General features: G+C 40.9%; 1 protein-coding gene across 3 annotated transcripts; it reads right to left on the reverse strand.

Moving 5' to 3' along the window:
* On the reverse strand, nt 1-25,137 carry ccdc186 (coiled-coil domain-containing protein 186). Of its 3 annotated transcripts, none has more exons than XM_019264768.2 (16): nt 24,952-25,136; nt 21,478-22,465; nt 20,950-21,076; nt 19,526-19,654; nt 17,698-17,910; nt 17,091-17,210; nt 16,186-16,290; nt 15,430-15,528; nt 14,031-14,117; nt 13,792-13,934; nt 12,473-12,728; nt 11,916-12,105; nt 9,846-9,944; nt 9,427-9,649; nt 4,239-4,458; nt 1-1,373 (listed from the first exon to the last, which is right to left on the reverse strand). In XM_019264768.2, the coding sequence occupies exons 2-16, from the start codon at nt 22,407-22,409 to the stop codon at nt 1,290-1,292; spliced, it is 3,027 nt and encodes a 1,008-aa protein (XP_019120313.2). In that variant the 5' UTR covers nt 22,410-22,465; nt 24,952-25,136; the 3' UTR covers nt 1-1,289. The 3 variants fall into 3 exon arrangements, with proteins under 3 accessions (XP_019120313.2, XP_019120315.2, XP_027145094.1); XM_019264770.2 differs by having other exon boundaries at nt 9,864-9,944; nt 24,952-25,135; XM_027289293.1 differs by lacking the exons at nt 1-1,373; nt 4,239-4,458 and adding an exon at nt 7,640-7,760 and having other exon boundaries at nt 24,952-25,137.
* Between the last annotated feature and the right edge of the window lie 532 nt (nt 25,138-25,669).

Below are 25,669 nucleotides of genomic sequence, written 5' to 3' on the forward strand. Positions count from 1 at the left end.
TTTTTTTTGTCTTTCGCTACCTGCCCGCCAGATCTTATTGTGCACACGGTGCAAAGAAAGTCTCCGCGAGCTGCTCGTGCGTGTACGCACCTGCTGTTTGAAATGAGGATTAATGATGCCAGCGAAGCACTTTAAAGGGGAAGCTGAAACATCAACATCTTTTGTTGCTCACGCCTGATTAGGAGAAGTTGTTGCCGGTTGCTACTAAATGAAGTTGCAGAACAGATTACAGTGAAGGGAGGGCAAAAGAAACGTTCAAGGTATTCGAGCTTTTAAATTAAGAGCAAAAGAAAACAGAGAGTCATAATCGTGTAAGAAATAAACAAATAAATGGATAACCAGGTATACTAAAATAAATTTTTTTATAGGCTAACAAAGGAAAATAAATTAAAAATCACATTCAAAATGGCCAAACTAAAGACCAGCTCTACATTTCAACCTTATCATGATGCATCGGTCATAGATTTACTTCATTGGGATACTTCCATGCCGATGGTACGGCGTCGTCGGCTGCGTGAAAACAATGCAGAGACACAGTCTGCTTCCTTAAGTCTTAAGACGGGTGGGTCTGCTGAGGCGTAGCACCTTGCTCCACCAGATTGGTCGTAAGTGCTGTGCAGAGCAAAAGATGATCCCCACCCACCCCACCTCCACCTCACAAGCCAGGGATGATTTTTCACTTTCGCATACGGAGTGCTGTGGAGAAGCAGCCTTTTCAAAAACACATTTGGTTTGTTGGCAGACGAGGAGACGTAGAGAGAGAGCATGCTGGGCGAGGATCATGTCATCTCCGTTACTGTACGGTGGACAGAGCTGTGAGTCGCTGTGTGGAGGAGAAATCTGTTGGCAAATCAGTTGTTGCTTTTTTTTTTTACTACTTCCCACTTAGAATTTGCTATACATTCACAATTATGGCATCTTTAAGTCAATTCATTTCACAAGGCAATCAGAGTTTCGAGCTTTCGAAGCAACTTGGTTTTTTAATCTTGGCAAGGCTCAGGGGAGATGATCGGAAGATTTGTTGTGCTGGAGGAGGAAACAGAGGTGTTGCGATGTGGATGGAATAATGACGCGAGTTCAAGTATGTTCAAGAGACAAATGGACAAAAAGTTTAAAGGTCTTCCATAAAGCAGCCTTAGGTGCTACTGGCGCTGACAACAACATTCAATTTGCTCCTTCATGTTGGGAGAACGAGTTCTCTGTTCCTTCAAAAAAAAAAAATGGTGGGATGAGGATTCCTTGAGTACTTCCCGGTCCTCCATTTCCTCTCTCCTGTTTAGGTGTTTGTGTCACTTCCTCCTCGCTCCGTCTACGGGATCTCTCTGCTGTTTCATGAGCCTCTCGATCTCGGCCCCCAGCGTCTGCAGATTCTCCTGTTAGTGACAAAGAAAGGCTTTTAGACTGAAATACAACATTTAAGTGGCAGTAATAAAAAGAGGAAACAGCTCGATTATCGATTAGTTTAGTTTGGCTTCGCCAGTGTTTTGTTAGATCATTTCATCGTGCCTATATTAGAGTGTTTTCTTCATGTTTAGCACCGCCAATGCCGCCAAATTTATCCACAAAAAGAACATTTTTCACTTCGGGTGACATTAGCAACACACAGGCAGGTTTAGCTAGACTATTTTCTCTGACTACGCAAACTTTTACATGGAATAATCTAGTAACAACAGCCTGCTGCCGTCCTAACACAGGTGCGGGACATCTTCTGAACCAAAGAGCCAGTTCTAGTTAAGAACGCTGTTCCAAACTGTCTTATTCAATGAAATCGTACGCCTTTACCAATGCTAACAAACTGCTTCATCTACAGCGCTGGAAACTTGTAACAAGAAGCAGGAGAGCAAAAAAGAAGCGTGGCTTCATTTTATGAAGAAAGGTAACAACTGTGCGTGTTGTCATGTCTGTTGTGTCACTGACACACTACACAAACGCTGCCGCTTCCCAACCGAGCGGCGTGCTAGTCAATGAGGGTAATTTATACGATACAGGACGTGTTACACGATAATATAATTAGGAACGCACAGGCAGGTTTAGCAGATTGTTTTCTCAGACTGAGAAAACTTAAATGAAATGAACGCTGTGCAAATATTCTATAACTTCATTCATGTTGGATAACGCACAGACTGTTGCTGATCAGTAACTGATTTTAAAAAATAAACATGAATTTATTTATAAAAGAATCTCATGTCCCAGCATCAACATGCAGACAGGATGTTTATGCAGGCGCATTAGAAGCTTTAATAAATATTTAATTTTTTTCAGTTTGCTATTATGTTTATGTTCCGAGCGTCTTCGAAAGTTTTTTTTTTTCCACCCACCGTATTTGATTCAAGACGCGTTTGAGACTTTGGGTATGTAGAAATAAGTGATTCATATTATAGCACATTAGTATGTATTGCATTGGAAACAGACATGGTGTTGCATGGGTTGAAACTCACAGATATAAATAATTCTTTGTGAAGTAAACACGCCAACTGATTATTACTGACTGATTATGCAAATTAAATCTACTGGATCAGCAAGTAAAGACACTTAATGAGCGCACAAACATAATGGCTGCATCAATCAGAGAGGCAGAACTTTAAGTTCAACTACCGCACAGTGATGAAATATATACAAATCTGTACGTAAATAGAAAGAACAAAAGGCTCATGGGGACTAATGGAACATACACTAAAGCTGGGTGGTTAATGTAAACCTTTAAACATTGTAAACCACATTTCACAGGTTAAACGAATGCTGTACAAATATTCTATCATTTGATTCATGTTAGATAATGTTGCAGGTTGTTCTCAGGCTAACAGTGGTTAGACAGGGTAAAAGGTTTTGTAAACCCGTGTATGCCTTATACAATACAAATATAAAAAGAGAAACTGATAAACAGAATTGAAAATGGCATTGGTATCAATAAAATCTTAGCAATTCCCGTCCCTGGCCAGGCTGGTGGAACGGATTCATTCACTGAACACTGACACATGAGAACATTGGCTCACTTGAAATTGTAATTCAACTGAATGTGTTGAATACCCTGAAGGTGCAGACTCTGAACCAAGCTCACATACACAAGGGCTGAACGAGGATGAAGACTGTAAATAGGAGATGATAAACTAATAAGGGACGACGAATCTCTGTTACAGTATGACACTGTGATAAATGTGTGATAAACGGCTGACTTTAAAAAACCTCGCAGGACAAAAAGAATGATCTTTTATCCATCTTCACACTGTCACATTGTCAGGGTAGTATTTTGTTACCATTCGTGTGGTGCCGTCTTTTTTAATTTCACTTTTAATCTGTGCCATTTCTGATCCGAATTTCAGTAGCATTGTATTTTGAATGAACTGATTCTCTAATAAGCCTTCGAACACGTGTGAAAAATATGGAGCCAAAACTATGAAACAACAGTTGTTTGCATGCTGTAAGGTCTCAGATGCTTCACAAGTAATTAAAAACTGATAAAAGTCAAATCACGGACATCACAGCACGGCAACGTCTGCATCCGTTACAAAGCATCGCCGTGAGCGGAAGATGACGCTTGATTGGCTGCGACACCTGAGCATGATCACTTTGCAGGGGCTAAATGAGGCTCCCCATTAGTAATCTGCATTAGTTCATACACATGTAGAGGTGCTAAAGTACAGGCAGTCAGTGATCCTGCAGTCTTGTAAAGTTGGTGTCTGTGTAAATCGCACATAAGTAGGCATAAGCTCGGGACACTGTGCAGTGAAGTGCAGTAAATGCAGTTTATTTTATACATACGCGCACACAAAAATCTAAAATATTAAAGAATACTTTGATGAGTGTGTTGATAGGCAGGAATTAATAAATATGTGGCGTTAAAAAAAATTAATAAATACACCTTTTACCAACATGAACACTGTGGAGTACGAGCAAATAAACTGCTAAAACAAAGGATTCATTCGGGTTATGATGAGAGCTATATCAATTAGAAACAGTGTTACTAATTTCTGTGTTTGCATTACACTGAACATGTTTTTCATGGTGATGGCAGCGCCTTCACACTTTAAGAGTCACATCAGGCTCTCTGTCTCTGAAGGTGAAACATGACACAGCAAATTATTTATCCACTCAGGTCATCTACTGTAAGCTTAAAACGGTTACAGAGGCTTTGAAAGGAAACTGCACGCGTCATCAATATTACCACACGTAAAGTCAGCTTTTCTGAACTTGTAGCTCAATATTTATGCGATATGACGCCTGCTGGGGAGGAGACGTACCTTCAGGGTAATGTTCTTCAGCAGTGTGTCCTCCAACACAGCCTGCAGCTTCCTGTTAATCTCCAGCGACAGGTCCAGGGTCAGCCCGCTGTCCGCCGGGTGGGAGGTGTAAAGCGAAGCCATGATGCCTCCCCGCCGACTCAGGTGAGCTTTGTTAATGTCTGACGCCTCTGATGAGAGGGCCCCCGACTCCTCTCTTAGCACATAGCTCTGGATAATTCTGTGGGGAGGAAGGGAGGAGATCAATGAAGCGGCGCACTTCAAAAAAGGGGAGGAAACGAAGTGAATGCACGGCCTCGGCTTGAGCAAATAAAATTGAGAAAGTGGGATTTATATATGGGGAGCTCCTACAGAGCAATAAAACCGTTTCCAGCGGCAAAAGCAGCGGACGTTTCTGGAATAGTAATTCCGGTGGGATGGCTTATTGAACTCGTACGTGCTGGATACATTCAGTCATAGTTAGAAAGATTATTATTGCACCAGTCAGAGACGGGAAGGTAATGAGAACGGCAGCGTTTGAACGGGCTGTCGGGACATAATTAATCAGCAACTTGCCTGTGTTTGCGTGTGCATGCAAGTGTGTGAAAATGAGATAAATCTTCCTGCTCATAATCCATTCTCGTCTCGATAACAATACAGTGTCGAGGTTAAGTTATGTTTGTGTCAGATAGAGGGAGAAAAGAGAATTCATTAGTTTAAACAGCTCCAAACTTCCCTTTGTCCAATTTCCCCCAGCGCAGCCCAGAGACGACAAACATGCAAGTGTGTTTCTATTTAGAGAAAAAACAGACCCAGAGAGAGAGCAGACATTGAATTCATTCAAATTCATTACCGCCCCCTACTTCCTATTATCTTTTTCATAATACGTGACCAAAGAGGAGGGAAAATGGGACAAAGCACTGACTTTTCTTTTTTTTTTCTGCGGATGTCTGCAGCCACAGAAATGAGGTGCTCAGGCTTGAAAGAAACGTGTAGAGGGTTGGAACTAAGACTTGGAGTTTGGGCAGGTGAAGAGGGGTACGCGCGTATGGCCAGTCAGAAAAAGGTCAACATCTTTTGAGAGGGGTCAGTGATCAGTATTTTAAACCTGCTCCCATGAAACACACAGCATGGTTTAGTTCAATTCAGTGTCCAAGAGTCTGAATCTTTTTTTTTGAAGGTATGTAGCTGTAGATGAGCTTTGAGCACGTGGATGTTCCAGATTGTTAGTAAGATTGTGCAGTAACATTTCAATTCAGTTAAAAAATAAGATTCACTCGAGGAGAAATGTTGCAAGTACTACTACGACAACCACAGCTATTACTACCGTTACTACGGCTACTACGACATTATATAGCTATCAAAACTTGAAAAGAAGAGCATAAATACCACAAATGAAAAATGGCAGAAAACAGTTTGCGTACTTTCTAAGGATATGAACTGTTCTGTGCAGATACACCGTCTAGTCAATAACTTTATGGATCCATCTTTGACAATTAACCTCAAGGGGTCTCTTTAAATGTTTAGCGCCAAGATTTTAAAAGGGGACAGTCATTCATTGGGGACTAAGAGACTTGCTGATTTGATTCCCATTCCTTTTTAGGAAGGCATTTTATTCGAGTGAACATGAAAGAGATCTTGGAAGGACTGAAAACATGCCAGTAACTCATTACTGCATACCATGCATTAATAGATGAAAACAGCTGGACTGTGTGACATGCAGCAGCCTGAGACACTGGCGTCTCAAACATTTTTAAAAATGCTGAATTATTTATTAACATTTCACTTATGAAGATATTAAATCAACCAACTATAAGTGCACCGTGAAGGAGGGAGGATAAAATCTTCTAGGATCTACATAATACAACTGTGCTGTGTATGCATAAAAAAAATTAAGAAAGCAAGAAGTCTATGGTGCAAAACAAAAAGATGTTGTAGCTACGTAAGCACTACAAAAGAAGCCACCTTCATAAATCGTCCCCATCCATCCACACACACACAAACACCTGGGCTCGCACAGACATTAAAATGAGACTTACCTCTAACTAGACTTGCAATGGGTCCATATTTGGACCCCAGTTCCATCACGACAGTGTTTAGTAAAAAAAACAAAAATAGTGACAGAAATTAAGGATGTGGCCACATGGCTGTGCTGAATGACATGCACGAGTCGGCGGAGGGGAGGGGAGGGGGGCAGGGATGTGTGGAACAGGTAAGCAAGACAATGACTTGCCCTTTTTTCTTTTCCAGCCGAGAGGGCATAAGCAACGAGGGCAGCAAGTCAGGCATGCGTGAAGCGAAAAATGGCAATTCCGGGTACAGTACAGCTCTCGGATATGTTATGTCAGACCACACTGAAATCAAAGCTCTTGATGTGGATAAACTTTGTGCCCAAAAAGTGGCGAGACAGAAAGATAAGATGCAGAGAAAGAAAGATACGCATGTGGTCTGTAAAGCTTAGAATCAAAGCCGTGTTTTATCTTAAATCGCACTCGCACAGGCTGAATTAAAAAAAGGCAATTATCATGTTGAAGGCTTTTTTGCTGCAACATGCTCGAGCTTTCTTTTTTTGTGTGTGAATTTAGATACTTTTGATCAAATTTTAAAAACATTTAAATATATCCTCAAAACATCACAGGCACTGGCTTACATCAATACATCAATTACTCAAATCAATAAGCATCAAGAAGCTGAGCCTGACTGGCAGCGCGACAGAAATCCCAGATAACCTTGACAAGATCAAATATAATAGATCTTGACACAGTCAGCAGGTGTGGATCCATAATAACTGAGCTCGTGTTGCTCTGATTTGCTCTTTCCATTGATTACAAGAGATTCTCTCAAAATAAATAGTCTACATCTGCACAGAAAGGCCCCCTGCTGCTTTGCATCAGCATCATTTGAATTCAAATCACACAAATGGAGCATTACGCTCATAATAAGCAGGTGTGGATACTGAAGGACGGACATCGTCGCCCTTCAAGGATGATGCTGCAATTTCTGCACGTTTTTAGCTCATTTACTGCAAATTACATATACGGTGTGAAAACTGCAGCCGGTGACCCATGTTTGACTTCCTGGCAGAACATGAATATGCTGCTTGAACACGGCAGCAGTGAATTAATTGAACTGCAGATTTGTATTATTAGATTTTTTATGAACTGTGTAGCTTTCACTTATTGTTAACGCTGTGTGTAACAGAATTTTAAGCTCTCTGATTAGAGGTTTCTCACTAAAATGCACCTTGGAATTATTACTTCTTGAACTGGGAGTACCCAAAATATCTCCTACCACTCCATAACTCCATATTCTTTGGAGAATTATAGTATTTTTATACTATAGTATATGAGCTTAAAAAGGTGCAAAAACGCTGCTACAGAGTGTTATGGATGTGGTAACGTGAATCAAATACTAGCCTATTGACTTTCTTCCACTAACTGTCCTTTGTTAGAGACCAGCTCCAGCTCCCACATCATCTCTGCCTCTTAATTCATCCACCTGCTTCAGGCTTACAGTTATCTCATCCATGTTCACCAGCCTGTCCTGGAGGGATAGGAACAGAAAGGCAAAAAGGATAAATTCACATCCTCGTTCTGGGTAGCGCAACACCCCCGTGCTTAGCTGAGATTTTACAGAGCTAAATTTAGCCCCAGCAACCGTGGGATTCGTCCTCGATTTTAACTCTTGAATGTAGGTTGAGGCTAATGCATTGAATCCGAGCCTATGGGCTGCGAAACAAACGAGAGGTGGGGACGATCCAAGCGGAAACATCCAACATATCTTCTGGCAACAGGAGCTGACATGCTGCAGAACTTAAATGAAATCTCATATCCACAACGCATTTTACTCTGGCATCGGCCCACAATCCTACTCAAGGCCTAACCTATACATAAAGCGGCGATGTAATAAAGATAGCTCCTGCGTCCTTCACACCATCTCTTTAGTTTAGGCGATGACCATGAATATAGATAGAACATCATTAAGGATCCATACTGACACACACACACCCCCCTCCCCTCCTGATCGGCTTGACTATAAATAGATTCTGAGTGAAGTTTGTCACGAACAAGAAGTGCGGCGCATGAGTTAGAATCTAAAAGACAAGAGAGAGACGCAGAAGGGGGGGGGCACGAACTGTGTGTGTAAGCATATACTGTTTGTCAAGGTCAACTGAAGCACCGGCACACCGGGGAATGAGGTAGGATGTGACCGAGCGTTCGGATTAAACGTAAAGAAAACTTGTCAAACTAAAATGTTACATTAAAATCAGTAACACTTTCTATGAAGACTGTATCTACAGTGACTTATAATTATTTATAGCACATTATAATACTTTCATAACGCTTTAAGACTTCACTTATAAACACACATAATCCTTCCTGATCATAAAACAGTTGAGATGATAATAACTTCAAGCATCAATATGTAGCCTACTATACTTTACTTAACACAAACAATAACCTTCATAACTGTGCTATAACTGTTTAAGCTCACATAGGGGTATAGGTGGTCATAATGCATAATAAGCTTCATCGGTCAACTTCTAGTAAAAGCATCAACTTGTATTTATAATACAGTCACATCTCTAAAGTCACATCTGTGATGTTTCATGACTGTTGATAGTACTTCAGAAAACATTATGTGTGTTTATATGAGTCAGAATTCACTACGAATGCCCTCATAACGCACTATAGATGTAGTCTTAATAGAAACTAATGAATTCAGAGGTCTTGTATTGGTTAGTATTGATTTAGAAGATCTACCTGCAGCGTTTAAAGTGAACGATGCATACCAGCATATTAAGTATTTGGTACTTGAGCTTTGTTGTTGAGCGTCCTGAATCAGCCCTGCAGCAATCTCTTCTCATTAGTGAGCAACTTTTTATATGTTGCTGACTCTTCTTGTACAGTTTAATGACTGCCGGTTGTGGGCTTGTTCTTTTGTTTCTATTAAACAAGTAACAGTGCTGACAACTTTTTACCAAAACTGCATAATTATAAAGCTGCTGTTACATTAAAACTGTTGTAGGGTCTGAAACACTGAATCTGATGATTACAAGCATTTGCATTTGGAGTGCCAAACTTTATCCGTCCGTCACTATTGTTTGGACAATCCACCACTAAAATTCATTCTATGGCCAAAAAAAATTCAGCACTGTTCTCGCCATCTCTCTTTCTCTGCTCCCTGTACTTTGGTCCATGCCACTCACTTGGTCTTTCTCCGGATCTCCTCCACCAGTTGTTTGATGTGATCCTCCATGAACTCAATTTTTTCTTGCTTTCGAGCTAGTGCCTTTTGCAAACGGACAATGCGATCCACGAGCACAGCCTTGTCGACCTCTGGGAAGCTGTCCACGACGACCACTGAAGGGCTCGACTGGCTCTCTGGTGACCGCTCTTCAACGCTGCTGGCGTGGCGTGCATTCAAGGACCCTGGAGTGGAGTGGAAGATAAACTTTGAAAACTGCTTGTTGGTGTGACTTCGGTCATATTTTAACTAGAGATGAGCTATTTTTTTTTCCATTAAACCAAAAAATGTATGCCACCAGAGGGGGAAAAAAAGACTAAAAGAAGAAGAGAAAAACTAAAGTCTTATATGATATTACTTTTGTGTGTATTAAATACTAACCAAATCCAGGAGCAGTACCTGAGGAACTTGAGCGACTGCCCATACTGCTGGCATCCCGGTCACAGCCTCCATTCTCAACCTGCTCCAGCCTCTTACGAGCTGTAGAAGAAGAGAAAAGATGCTGATCACAATGATTTATTAACTGAATTGAGCAAATCACCCACAAAGGTTTGCACTGTGTGCTCGAAACAGCACTAATAGGCTGTAATGAGGAAATATTTGATATTTGCACTTTCTAAATCACTTAAACAATGAACTGATTGATAAAAAGCAGACAGAACTGATTACTGATTACTTTAAAAACTATAAAAATACAACAGTTATTATAGGTAGGAGCCAGCAAAAAGGCACGATGAAAGTCAAAGCTAAGCCTCACTGCCTGACTGAACTCTGGGTGTTCCTCTCTGGGGTCGTCCACCTGAAAAAAATGTGACACAGGTTGCTTTTGAAGAATCGTGCGTGCTCAGCAAAGCTTCCATGTAAAAACAAAAGGTTGAAAATAACGGCACTGTGGTTAGAAAGTGTAACTGCAACACTGATGAATGATCACAGGCTCTCTTAATAAAAATATCCTGCTTGTCCCAAGTGAAAATCCTGTGCACTGAACTCTGCACACTAAAGTTTCTGTGTGTGCGCAGAGAGCCAAGTAGAGGAAGCTGGCTTACTCTATTAGGTATAATCCCGGCATGAGAAGAACATAAGCTCTCTACACGCCGCACCAATCTGTACGCTCACATCTCCCTTGTTTCCAATCACCGTGTGACCTGACATTAAATCCTGGGTCAGTCAAGCTGTTCTATACTAAAGATATCACGGTAAAGTGAAACTGGATGATGGAAACAGTGACCACTTTGGCAGGGCTGGAAATGATGCAACGCTTATAAACTTGCAATTTAAATAAAATTACATTTTAAATGCAGCGTATGCTTTTACCTATTAAAATATTTGACACATTACCTACTTTTCACATTATAAAAGACACTTAAATAGCCTGCCACAACAGAAAACTGGAGTTAAGAAGAAAGATTTTTATTTTTATTTATCATAATTTAATGTTACACCTCCATTGTAAAGCAGAGTGCAATCAAATTCCAGTGACTTTCCGGTTGATCCTTAACCGGAAAGTCAACTTAATTGCCACTTTACTGTCACGTGTAAAGGTCTGTGATGAATTTGTTTGTATGCTGGTGAAAAATGGCACATCTGGTGAGATGGTTCTGAATACTAATTATATTAATACCACTCAGTTTTGAGGAGCTAATCATTCATACACATTCACACACCGATGGCGCAGCGAAATTTGGGGTTCAGTATCTTGCCCAAGGGCACATCGACATGACTGGAGGGAATCGAACCGCTGATCTTCTGATTAGTGGACGACCATCTCTACCTCCGAGCCATGGTGAGTGTAGCCAAAGTGTTACACAAGTGTTCATCTGCAATTTTTTGTAGTGGTCCTAGACATACTTGTTTTTTTGATGTGCTACATTTGAGTCAAATAATGTCCACTCACATCATAAGAGGTTTGAGATGAAAGAGACGAGAGCTCGATTCCAATTATAACTATCATAATGATCTATTAATTCCCCCTCTCTCTTCTCGGTTATTCGTTTCTGTCTGCGGCTCGTCAGCGTCTCTTGTTTTCTTTCTATGACTCATGGAGTGTTTTGTCATTGCGATTGTTGTTTGGGTGCTTCAACTTCTCCTCCTGCCTCTCACCGCATGGAGAGCTATTTTCTCTCTGCTCTGCTCTGTTCTATGCCGGACTGTCACAGTGCGTAACCGTCGTCATTGCTTCTCACAGCGGTAGGTTTGATGTCATTTTCCAGTTTAATTTCAGACAAAAATATAGCATCGAAAAAAGGAAATAGATAAATACTAAAAGTGTATACTGGATTACATCACTGTGCACATAACAGACATTACAGACACTTTTGTATCTAAGCTGCGTGGCTCTCAGGGTGTAATCCTCCATATCTGATAATGAAATAGTTGCATTAGGTTGGGTGCTGTGCCATGAGTTAGCTACAGAGATATATATATACATATACTGTCAAGTTGTTTCCTAACCTTGTGTTAGTTGTTTCGTCAGGTCCTTGATGTTGGCAGCTTGTTTCCTTTTCTGAGTCACCAGCTCGTCCCTCAGCTCTTCAACTCTGGTTTTCAGTTGGGCCACCTCCGACTGCAGCACTGTCCGCTCCTCCTGCAGGCCCTGCACCTCCTGCTGCCTCAGCACCTCTTCCTGTTTCAGCTGCCGTGACTGTGGGATTAATGAGACATGTTGAGTAATAATGCAGCCATGACAGAGCGCTATGCTATTGTGACTGGCTGCTTGTTCTCAAAAGAAAATTTACAGTCTGAAGACTGAGATGTTCTCCTGAGTGTCAAGTGGGGAAATATCACGATTCAAGGACACTGTATGTTCTAGATCAGACAACTCAGCACTAATCATTCACTCTGCAGTGCATTTACGTCAAGGTTTGATTAATCGTCAACACGTTTTAATGACAAGACCCTTTTTATGAAGGATTTCATTGAGGCAGGGTGAACGGCATTCATCCATGAGTTTCATTCATGCATCACTTCTACCTCTCACTCTATCTGTGCGATCAAAGCCGGTCCCTGACCTTGTCATCTAGTAGCCTGTTGGTCTCCTCCAGCCTCGCCTGGAGCTCTGTGAAGTTGCCGCTGAGCTGATCGAGCTGAGATTGTAGCGCGTTGCTCTCTGACTGGAGCTGGGCGTTCTTGCTGCTCAGCTTCTCGGTGAAGCCGAGTAGCTCGGCCTCGCGCTCCCTGCTGCCTTGTACATCACGCTGGAGGTCAGCCATCTGGCCGCTCAGGCTGTCCACTTCCTCTCGCAGAGACGTGATTTCTTGTTTATCGCTGCGTGACAAAAAATAGGTGTTAATAGAGACTCACATTAAATGGGCGTTCACTATAGACTCCCCTTTTTCAGCCAGTTATTTTACATCCACATCCACATGGACTACTGAAGCTATAGGCCAGCTGAAATATTATTAATAGTTATTTTATACATCATATCATCAGGATGGTCACAACATTCACTGGTAGTCAACTTTTCAAGCACTCGAAAAAAAAATTTCTAGCCAACAACTAAAAATGGCCAGAGAGAGAGAGAGAGAGGCTTTTGCATTTGGGTTGGAGCCACCTACTTATGGCACTCTGGCTCGCACAGAAATCAGGATTTTCATAAGTGGAGAAGTTTCTCTGTCAAGTCATCTGCACATGGCCGGCCGAGCCACACACTCACAGAGGGATCTGAATCCCTCCCTGCCCTGAGTGCTATATCTGTCCCTGACCTATATTTAAATCCTGTGATAAGGTACATGAAAAAAAGAAATATTATAAAAAGGGACAAGAACTAATGAAACCAAGTATGACTGATGGTGATACATTGGCACAAGGCAAGGATTTAAACTGGTCTGCAAGGTAACCCCATGCATGGGGTGGATTTGTTTAAGCAATGATGAGAAAATGTCAAGACCCGACAGCTTCCAAAGGTGCGCTCATGTCACATAATGATACTTCTATTTAGTACTTCAATAATATTAACAGTTTTATCTTTAATTCGACAAATACAAGAGCTGATTATGACATTTTATAGGACTACATCCAATTCCTATGACATTTTACAGGCCAGGCCCAACATAATTAACTGTAGAATTCAGAAAATATTAATATTTACTTTAGTACTAAGCTCAACACAAGACGTCACTTTCACGTAGTGTATGACGTATAGCTTCATAGCTAGTTTTTGCATTGCCTCCCTCTGCAGAGTGACTGCAGAGTGACTGCAGAGACCCACAGTTCTCTTTAACGTTTTGATTTCAGAGCTGTGGACATCGCACGATGCTTAAATAAAAACATATATCCATGCTTCTAGTTTCAGTGCTCCTGCACAATCAGTGTGAGAGTGTGTTTGTACCTCTGATGCTGATCCTGGAGCGCCGTGATCTCGTCCAGCTTTTCTCTCTGCCGGCCGATCTCAGCTTTCTGCCGGTTGATGATCTCCCTGTACTTACTCAGCTCGTCCTCCCAGCGTGGACGCTCATCTTCTAGACACTTTAACTGCAGAACGACACGCACGCCCACTTATTAAGCCGAAGAAGACCCGCTTATTATGTCCGCACGCAAATGTTTCGAACACTTGACTGCATCACAAACCTTGGTGCGTAGAGTACTGAGCTCATCCATGCCCTCTTTGTAACTCCTTTTCAGGTCTTCCAGCTCTTTGGCCTTCACTCGGTGCACCTGCCAGACGTATTAAGATCTCCGTTAGATATTTATTCACTATTACGGTTTTTATTTCGACTCTCCTCATATAAACTATTTCTGTTGTTAAATCTCTGAATCCTAGCAATAAAGCAATGTTTGTTTCTGCACTTACTGATTGCTATTACTAAGATTTAATAGACATTACCAGTTCATCTTAAATGGTACATCGACTTAACCCTCAGTCATACTAAATGCAACACATCTCTTTCTGAAAAAAAAAGAAAAAAAAGAAAATCTTACAGTACCATTTCATTTCATTACAGATGCACTTCCTGGCAATCCAAGCGTGGCATTCATTAGCGTTATTTTGCCTATGCACTCATTATACATGCGAAAGCAAAGCTTATTAATGTTTCTTCTCATCTTTTTAATAAGACCATTAATGGTTTGAGCGCTACTCAACATTTCCAAGAAGCTATTAGTAGCCTGCGGTATCCAAGACAACATGCCAGTGATAAAGATGCCTGCAATTTTACTGTCCATGTCCTCCATTCATCCTTTACCATCCCATTTTAATGTTAACACACACACACACAGTAATGGAAACTTGACTGTTTTCTTTGCATTAATTGCGACTGGGTTGCATCATAACTTGAGCATAACATACACACTAAATTCAAGACCGATACATGACTCAAAGGCTCTGATGAAGACTTTTTAAAGGGATTGTAAACATCCTGGATAAAATGAACCAGAATGAAATCGTGGCAAGAAAATGAGTGATTTTCTTTGGGTTGTTGTTGAAAAGCACAGCTTCATATTGATTATTTCGAGGTCATTTATTTTTAAAGTGTGATTCCCCTCAGAATGGGGCAGAGAGAAAAACAGGCCATTGTGTTTGGCCCGAGTCCACATCTGCTCCTGTGTGCATGCATGTCAGCCTGTAGAGCCTATGTGCCAGTTTGTTACTCATTCCTACTTAAGGCAATTACACCTCTCAAACTGATGGAAACAGCTGAAAATAAACATGTTTCTTTTTTCATTAGATGAGCTGGCATCAAGTCCATCAATAAAAGGCTGGATAATGGCATGGCGGAACATAGTTTTAAATTAATAGCAAACCTGCATTAGTGTTTATTTTGTATTTCTGGTGGGTAGTCGCAGAGATGAACAGAAACAAAATTCACAGACTTGTTTGTCTGCAGACATATAAACTATACATCTTCACTGTATCTGCTTAGCTTCACTTTATATCCAGGATTTTTAAAGTGCCCACTGACAGGCCTGATGAATACACGTCAAAGAGAACCTCTGCAAAGTGTTTGTATGTGTGCACAGCGGATGTCACCTCTAATTGGTCTGTTTGTTCCTGCTTGTGTTTCTCCAGCTCCCCTTTGGTCTCCCTCAGCTTAGCATCCAGCTCATTGGACTTCAGTTCCTCTGATTCCTGGAGGCGAGAGGGGTAGAAGATTGAAAAAAAAACAAGACAATAAGCAGGGAGACAGAAGGTAGACAACAGTAAAACTGACATGAAAGAAAAGATTCATGATAATGAAGCTGATAATGACAGTGAGATACCAAAGCAGAACTTGTTTACAACAAAGATCATTTTAGTTTTTGTCTTAATCATCTTAAATATGCTAAAAATGGGCCATATGTATGTTTTTTTAAGGAGCTCCGTGTCACGTTGTTTCACTGATGGTCTATATCCTGGCACTGTTGTCTATGTATGCTCCCGTAACACACACGGCTGCTGAGAGGAGACAGTAGCTCAAACATATATATCTTTCCACCACGGAGAGAACATTTAGACAGCTCTTTACCACCATCATAAGGTCCAAATGAAAACTACCATTCACCTGAAGCAAAATCAATCATGTTTCAAGTTTGCTCTCGCTCATTAAATAGCATCAGATATGATAAATGATCAAATTATTTTATTTTCATTTGTGCATTCAGGGAGTAGGCGAACTGATTGCAGTCCACTGCAATCTCTACCTACATCCATTCAGATATACGTCATGTTTGTTGGACACAGGTATTTTACATTTGCTCACATTCTCGGTGAGCAAACTAATACTTCCATGTGATAAATATCACACACCTGGTATGTTCGGATCATGTCTTGGCAGTTCTTGCGGATCTGTTCGGTCTCTTCTTTGGCCTGGACCAATTTGGATGTGGTCTCTCTCAGTTTGTCTTTAGTTTCCTGCACACAGATGAACATAAGGTCATTTCACTTCAACCCTGTACTGTATAAAGCCATAAAAAAAAGGTTCCTGTTCCAAAATACTTCTTCTTCTGGTAAACACTTTTATACGTGTACAGACAACCGTGACTAACACACACCAAACATCAACCACACAAAGAAACCCCAAAGAGAAAACATCAGCAGCGTTGAACACAACTGCACTAAGTTTTTGCTTTTTCCCCTCGGTTCATAGTTGTGTCTTTGCTTGGAGGCAGTTAAAAATAAAAAGCATTATTTTCCGACAGACGTTTTCAAAAATAGCAACAGTGTTAATAATGACTTCCTTGCAGGATCATTACTGTACCATTTTCACCCCATTTCATTTCTCCCCTGAATCAAATCATGTCTTTTATGGAGCGGCTGCAGATAAAATGACTGAAGGGGGGATGTCATTTGTATTCTGGAAATACTTAGCAGGCGCACGTCTTTGACAAACAACAGACATGGTTTCTAGTCTAAATGAAGAAAACCGCCATGAGCAAGAAATTTGAGGATGCTCTTTCAAACTGATTTGGGCAATGTTGCATGCTGGAGCTGCAACGACTTTATGTAATCGACCATATTAGCAATGTAAATGTGTACATGTATCTACTTGTATTCAGTGTAGCATTTGATTAAAATTTGACTGCAGCATGTTCAGGTCCAATCCCACGTCTACAACAGCGTCCAAAGTACAAAGATTTTATGAAGTAATTGAAATATGACACTCCTTTCCCAGTATTTACAGTTGTGTCTCACAAATTAGATTTCTACATTACCTTGTGTGCATCTGCCTCACTCTTTAGCTTGTTCTGGGCCCACTTGACTTTGATAAGATGCGAGTTGATCTCCTCCTTCAACTTTTCCACCTCACGAGTCAATCTGCCAACCTCACCTTCCTGAGAGGACGGACAGATGAGTAAAGGAGGAACAATATTAGAGGCAGCAAATGAATTTTTGGCTGTGTTCTGAGATACTTATTAAATAACTAATCTTCACGCTTTTCTAAATCTCTACTATTCATTATATAAAGCGTAAAGTTCCAAGTAGGACATCCAACACTCTGCTGATATAACTCAAACTTAAAAAGACTAGCAAGTGGTTCCTTACATCTTTGAAAAACTGGAAATATAAATACTGATATGAAGTTATTTTTACCGTAAAAGTATAAAATAATTATGCTTATGCTAAATTTAATCTATTTGTTCAAATGAATACATTAAAACAACTCTATGATTTGTGTATTTGTACTGTTCTTTTTGTACTTTCAAGCTGAATGTACACAAAACCTGAGTAAGCACAGCTATTCTTGAGTCTTTATGTCATATAAACAGTTTCCAAATAAAAACGCTTTAACGAGACACTTAAATCTGACACAGTATTTACCTTAGCATCATATAGCTGCTGCAGCCGGCCTTTCTCCTGGGCCAGCTGGTTTCCTCGCAGGGCCTGGCGGTCCACCTCCTTCGTGGCTTCCCTCAGCCTCTTCTCCAAACTCTCCTTATCCCGCCTCAGGTCGAGGGCCTCTTTCTCTCCCCGCACGTATTTCATCACCATGGCCTCCTTCTCCTGGCGTGCCTCGTCACACTTCTTGTTCACCTGAGTAGGTTGTTCACATCGTGAGGTTTGTACGATTTTCCCATATTTAAGTCACAGAGCTGCTTATTCTGTCGGGTCCTTTTAGAGGATCAGTAGAAAGTGATGTTTCCCTTAGGAATCTCTAAAGGGAATGGACTACTCTACTTAGCATGCTGTGGTTTTAACGTGGACTGACAAGAGATTCCACAATGTCCTAGAGTAACATATTGTTTTAAATATTTCTTCTGTCCACAAACTATATTCAAGCAGCAAATCCACACGTTTTTGGCTGACTACATGCCAGTCTGTCTACGCCCGAAGCTGAGTAGTTTAAAGGCCAGAGCACACACCGTGGTACGCTACAATACCAAATGCCTCACTCTCAACCTGGTGGTTCACTCACAGCTTTCTCTACCGGTCTCACACAGGTGTGTTCATTCCTCATGCCAACGAAACGCTCGTGTGCCACTTTTAGTTTGTCAGTTTTATGCTCCAGCATTCTGTAACAAGTTTCAGGAGAGCAAGAGGAGGATGGAGAAACTATGTATGAGTTGCCGTGTGTGTGCATTTAGGAATATAAGACAATGAAAACTGATCACTTTTTGTGAATCAGGCATCACAATGTTAAAGAAAGAATCAGTCTATAAAATGTCAATGTTTCTAACCTCAGGGCCAACAGTTGGTTAGGACTGGGTCACCATCTTAATATAAAGGGAGAACTGATACAAGCCAAAGGCGTGGAAGTGACGACCGAGTGCTAAAAATCTATCTTGTATTGTTCACTGAACAGTGAAATTAAAAATTGTGAAGTGTGACAAAACTGTCAAGGGAAAAGTAGCCTACACGGTGTCGACCAGGTGTGCAAACTATTGGATGAGAAATGTGCTTCCCTGCACTATTCACATAACAAGTGATTAAATCTGCAATAACAGGAGTTTGTTTGGCAAAGACTTTTGACTGCTCGGCTGCTAGTTTTGTGCCAATGTCTTCAAGGTATGTGGGACTGTGTCTGACAAAAATCGATGAATTTTTGGCCAGTTATTTTAGCTATTTCAGCCCTAATGTAAAAATGTAGACAACATTTTTATGTGAGGCGGTATTAATTACTTGCTGGCAGTGAAATTGATGCATAGGCATAAACTTATATAGATACTATAGAAGGAGGTACTCAGCCTGTGGTTTGTCTAGTGATGCAGCAAATGAGGCCAATTAACAACAACATTTTATACCACAACTTTAAAAATGTGCAAAGTGCTGTGGTTGGAACTGTAACCGAGCTTCCTGCTGTTCACTTCTCTCTGACAAGCTGTGGGATATCTGTGACCACAGGAGCTAAAAGTCTGAACTCGCGTTGATACACGAGTATCCCGTATTATCTAAGAGAGTATATATCTATGTATCCCTCAGCTGTTTGGCAGTCATTTCTGCTGTTCTATCTTGTCAAGCTCAGAGGATTTTTTATCCTCTTTACTATCCTGGGAAGAAAAACTGGAATTCACTTTGCTTAGCTACTGTAGCAGCCTAAAAGAAACAAAGCCAGGCATGCAAATAAGGATCAGACTGGGGGGGGGGGGCTAAATTGTGTAACAAGTTTATCAAATATATACTCTCATAGTAATTTGGGCCCCAGTTATACCTGTTCTACACGGTAGGTCATATCCTTCTGCATCTGCTGGAGGGCAACCTTAGCTGCCTGGTCCTGGTGGATCAGTTTATCCCTCGACTCCTTCAGTTCTTTCAGCAGCTCATCCACCCTGCCCTCCAACTGCAGAAACAGGGAGTATACAGGGTAATTAACTTGTTAGGCAACATGTAAGCCGAGGGCCACACCTGGGCTAACCTGCTACACGGGATGACACAAAAGATACTGGGAGGCATAATAAATCTAGACAGCACAGGCAGAAGAAGAAGAAGGCAGTTTGGTATTGTTCCATTTCCTGATGTAATGTAATCGGATACTTAGAAAGTACGACTCATAGCAAGATAAGCCTAAAATAATTACATATGATAGTAATCAGTAATAGACATTTAATCCATAAAGCCTTATCCTATTGTTGGAAAAAAGAAAAAGGAACTGAGTATACATTGTCATAAAAATCCCTCCTACACCCTTTTGCTTGCTCAGTGGTTAAACAAACGCCGTTACCTAGAAGGCATGATTCAATTATTGTTTCTTCTATGGCAACAACGACGCTAGTGTCCAATGAATAGAAAATAGCCAATGAACAGAGACGTCCTTGTGATTTGGAGTGCGATTAGTGAGCGTTGTAAATCAAAGGGTAGGACGCGCACACACAAAAAAAAGACACAAGACATTTAAATAAAACACAGCATGCAGAATTCACACACATGAATACAGCCTTTCATGCACATGTGGCATGTTGAATGCTAGTAATCAGAACCGTGTGTCCTTTTCCTCTCTACACCAGGCTGCTTTGTTTGACTCGCTTAATTACCAGCTACACAGGGACAGACTCCAGATTGAATTAAACTGGAGCGTCACAGTGTGACCGGTGCTTGCTGGACACCATTTGTCCTCTGGTTTGTTGCTTTAATTGTGCTGTGCATTGGGTAGATAAATGGCCCCTGAATTTTCCATATATTAAAAGAATTGCTCTAGTATTTATTAACAAATAATAAAAAAAAAGTGTGTGCAATTGCTCCATTTTAGATGTGCAAGTATTGCATTAACACACATTTTTGGATGCTGTTACTTAGCAGAGAAAATAAGGACTAGCTGATCTGAGGCTGGTCGAAAGCAATGCTCTGATAAGCCGTCAGTGTTTGCAAAAGCGCAGGTGCTACGTGATCACAATTATCAAAGAACATCAGTGTTCAGCACAGGCAGGAAGTCAGACAAAGCATCTCAGTGGAGCGCTTCCCTGTTGAGGAAACACACAGGGTAAATAAGCTTCTACTGTTTTCATACATGCCAATCATAAGCCATTATTTTAGAGTATGCTTGTTTTGGACTGAGGGACAGATAAGGGCGGCATCGCTTGTGCAGCAAAACAGTCAGTGCCATATGACAATGAACAATGTGAATGGACCATAGAGAACCTTTTTAATGTTGGCCATGTGCTGCTTTTCTGTCTCTGCCCTCTTTTTCAGCTCTTCCCTCATGTTATCCTTCTCTGAACAGATGCCCAGGATCAGCTCTTGATGCCTCTTATTCTCCTCGAGCAACCTACACACACACACACACACACACACAATAGCAATTTAGGTCAAGTCTGTACAAAGTGCTGAAGAATTACACTGTTGCTATTAAAGCTAGAGGACGGAGTTGGATAATAGGAAAATATATGGGCTATTCTGTGTCATTTAAGCAAAAAGGTCCAGTTTCATTACTGCAAAAAAACCCTGCTTGGGCTTTAAAACATATATTATACACGTGTCAACTTAATTACAACAGATTTAATAGGTGAAGGGAAAATAAAACAATTGCAGTTAGTAAGTAGGCTAATCCCTTGCTAAACTGACCCATTACAATTGAAGCAAGGTGTTGCACAAATAGCAGGTTAAACTGATGTAACAAAGCTACCACAGAGAGGTATTAATATAATAACATAGCCAATGGCAGTTTACCTTTGAATAGCTTTCTCCTGCTGTGCATACTTGTATTGCACACACTTCTCAAAGACCACCATGCAGCCCTCTTGGTCTGTAGGGAGTCCGTTGACAGGTGGGCTCCCTTTTCTCTCGCCTGTGCTTCCACCCTCAGGCAGCTGACAGGCCAGAAGCTCTGTCTCTAACTCATCCAGCAGGGACTCCTGTGACAGCGAGCGCTGGATCTGGGAAATAAGCTTTCGGCTACAATCAGTGTCATACGGACTCGACAAGGAATGTGAGGGGGCTGGGGTGTTGGCACTGGTTTGTGGGCTGGAAGCCAGCGAGGAGCTGACAGTGTCTGAACTGGGGGTAGAAGGGCCATTAGAGATCCCAGAGGTGGTTGTCGAGTCAGTTGGGGAGTTTTTAGAAACGCTCTGGACAGAAGAGGATGATGGACTCTCAGCTGAACCGCTTTCATTCGCAGGTGCTGGTTCTGTGGAACAATTTGTAGCCGTTACTGATGGCTGTTCATTGCCGTTTGGATTGGTGCCATCTGAATCTTTCACTTCATCAAAAGTCAACAAGGTTGTCCCTTCAAGAACAGGAGGAGAGCTTTCTACCACATCATCCGAAGTAGTGACTGGGGCTACCAGAGCATCGCCACCTTCCATAGGACTTGTACCGCTATCATAGCCGGTATCAGCATCCAGCTCATTCCCCTCTGCATGTTCCTGACTGCACATCTGAGCTTCCAACTTCGTCTTTGTGTCCGTCTGAACATCTGTCGCAGGCTTGATTAACTCGCCGTCAAGTGCTTCATCTTTCGCCTGACTGGACTTTTCCGCTTCTTCTGCACTGTTGTGACAGATCTGTCCCTCATCTTCTTCCTCTACGTTTGATGTGCTGTCATGAAGCTGATTCACCGGGTGCGATCCCTCCAATGCGGATTCGACCTCTAATCCCTCCATGGTGTGTGTGTCTGAAGCAGGACCAGGCTGTTCCGTGGTCCCTCCCTGGTTCAAATCTGGCAGAGACAGAGGGAGAAACAGACACAGCAGGGAGAGAAAGAGAAACTGAGAGTGAGCAAAGACTTAAACTGTTTTCATCAGCTGTGAGTGGCCTAAAATACCAGGATGTTTTTTGGCATTAGGTACAATCCGGTCCTTCCAACAATAAGCCTGACATTTCCTCATTTTATCACTCTGGTGATTTCCAAGTTTCCGCCGTTACCACAAAAGCAACGCTTAACTCAAAGACATGCCAAACAGAGAGGCGTGGTCCTGTCAACAGACATGACGTCACTACACTTGTCGGTATGTTGCACATAACGTCAGGTATTCAGATAAGAGGATTTTTATTTTTACACACCCTCACTGTAGTTATCTTCAAAGTTTATCACCAGTCAGACTTGAAGATACAACTTTTGTAACTGTGTCTAAATACAGATATCGATGGATACTTTTTTGATCCAGAGAGAAATTCAAACATCAAGTAGCAGCATGAGACACAGTAAACACACAGTAAGCATGCATTAAAAATGAATCTATAACTACAGCAAACATACATTAAAGAACCTGCATTTAAATTAAACCTATGCAAAGAAATTAAACCTCCGCTCAGAAGTTAAATAGGAAGAAATTAAACCTGTGCTGAGCTCTTTACAAACAGAGAACCATAAATAAGAAAACACTGAGAATAAGACATTTAGGGATTAGTTGCACTTTATCTTGCTGGATATATGGAGCCATTCAGCTTGTGTCCACTCAAACTGTAGTATCCCCTAATGTCTCAGTCTGAAACATTCAGACCTCATAAATCAAACATTCAGCGGTTACACATTATCCCTTGGGACGGGGAAATAGCTTCGTCAGCATCTACTGTGTTAATAATCACTAAAGAGGTGACTGGGATTTCGCTGGAAGCAATGTAAACTTTTAATACAGCACCCAGAGTTATTGTCTTTGTCATCATAGTCCCCTTCCTCTCTCTCTCTCTCTCACACCATGTTTTCTTATCCAAATTTGCCTCAGCAGCATTCGTCATAGCTCTTTAAACTCACTGCTAGCTGGGATCACCATTTCAAGTCTTATAATAAAAACCTGAACGCCTTGTGCTTACTGTAATCCTACTGATAGAGGTATAGCAACATAAAACAAGCTTCTCTTGTCAGGCGAGTGAAAACACCACAGCTAAAAACACATGCAAACTCTCTAACAACTCCTCCCTCAAAATATCACACACTCCAAGTCAAGTCCAGTAGATATCGAACTGGCTTGTGCAATACATGAGTGAAATCTGCCACACATGCATACTGCACTTTAAACAATCAGTGTATTCTCTGTACAGTCTCTCAAAGACTAAATTCTTTATAAAAGGTTTTAGATTTATATATCGTATAGTTCACTGTTACTTGGCTTTCATCTTACTGTTTTTGGTTTTATTTAACTGTTATGTATACCCTGTTTATATAGTGTTAAATTGTATAGCTTATAGCTGTATATTGGTAAAGTTATTTTTCGGATGTTATGTTCAAATGTTTTTTTTTTTTCTTTTCTTGCTATCACTTACTATCTCACTTACCGTTTGGGAGCTGCTGTAACAAAAAACATTTCCCTGCAGGGATTGATAAAGTATTTCTGATTCTGAATATGTATAAATTAAAAAAGGTGCAGTGTGTAAGATTTGGGGACTTTATTTTTTAGAATAAAAACCAATCAGCGTATTCTCTGTACAGTCTCTCAAAGACTAAATTCTTTATATGGTTTTAGATTTACATATTGCATAGTTCACTGTTACTGGTTTTATTTAACTGTTATTTATACATGTGTATATAGTGTTAAAATAGGATATCGTATAGGTGTATAGTGTTTTTGTTTTGTTTTCTTACTATCTCACTTACCGTTTGGGAGCTGCTGTAACAAAAACAATTCAATTATAATAATTAATAGTATTTCTGATTTCTGAAAAGATGTTGCTCCTGTGACAGGTGTCAAACCTGTCCGAAGCACGTATGTAAAGCAGCCTGCCTTCATACAAACACAGCCTTTATGTGCCATATATCGGGTTAGTTATTGTTTTATATATATATATATATATATATATATATATATATTATATATATATTATATAAAGATATATATATATATATATATATATATATGACACTTTCATTTAACGTTAGCCCTGACAACGCTTCGGTTGTAGCTTGGTAACCGTTAAGTTAAGCCACGACACGAACATTAAAGGGAAACACACATTACCTAAGATATTAAAGACACACTAACAACACATGGATATATATATATATATAAAGCTAAGCAGGCACACTGACATCCTGACACATTGTGTGGAGGCTCTGCTCACTTCTTCTTTAGCAGGCTAACGGCTAACGGCTAAAGCCGAGCGACCGTTGGTATGAGAGAGGCGTTAGCTCCGAGCGGCTAACGTTAGCATTCCCGGCGTAAATAAAAAAAACAAATTAAATTAGATGTTTGACAGCTTCGACCCTACCGAGTGCGAAACCTCCATGGTGGACGTCAACGGCTGGAGACAAGCGGGGATAAAAGAAGTGAAGTTTAAAGGGGTTTCCTGCCTTGACCAGCTTTCATACAGCCCCAACAAGTCACTTTGATATGACACATCAACAAATATGGCCACTGCGGGAGAAACGATGAGGCCCGTGTGAGCCAATGAGAGCGCAGGAAAGGAATGACGTGAGTGTGACGTTGGACGTAAGGCAGGTGTAGGACTACACCTTTATTCTATCTGCCTAAAGCCAAAGGTGGTTTCGGTCTACTGGACTTTATGGACTTGGACTACACGTTTAAGGTGAAATGGATAAAGGAATGTTTAAAAACTCCACTTTATTCCACATAATATATATTTAAGAATGTTGGAGGTCTTAAGTTCCTACTGTCTTGTAATCATAGTAAACTGTTATCCATCATGGACAATGAACAGCACCCTCTCCACCACACAGTGGACAGACAGGGAACAGATACAGGAAATCTTTCCTGCTACATGCCATCACACTATATAATAACAGCTAGGTCATACTTTACAATTTTCAATTCACAGTCACTTCATATTTCTCCTTACTTTGCACAAATCAACACTGCCAATTTGCTGTATATACCTCTGTACAATATATTTTATTTACTATTGCTATTTTGATATTTTATTATGTATAGTTTGCTCTTATATTTTTATCTATCTATCTATCTATCTA

This window comes from Larimichthys crocea, chromosome XVI (assembly GCF_000972845.2).
Source record: "Larimichthys crocea isolate SSNF chromosome XVI, L_crocea_2.0, whole genome shotgun sequence".
Classification (NCBI taxonomy): Eukaryota; Metazoa; Chordata; class Actinopteri; family Sciaenidae; genus Larimichthys; species Larimichthys crocea.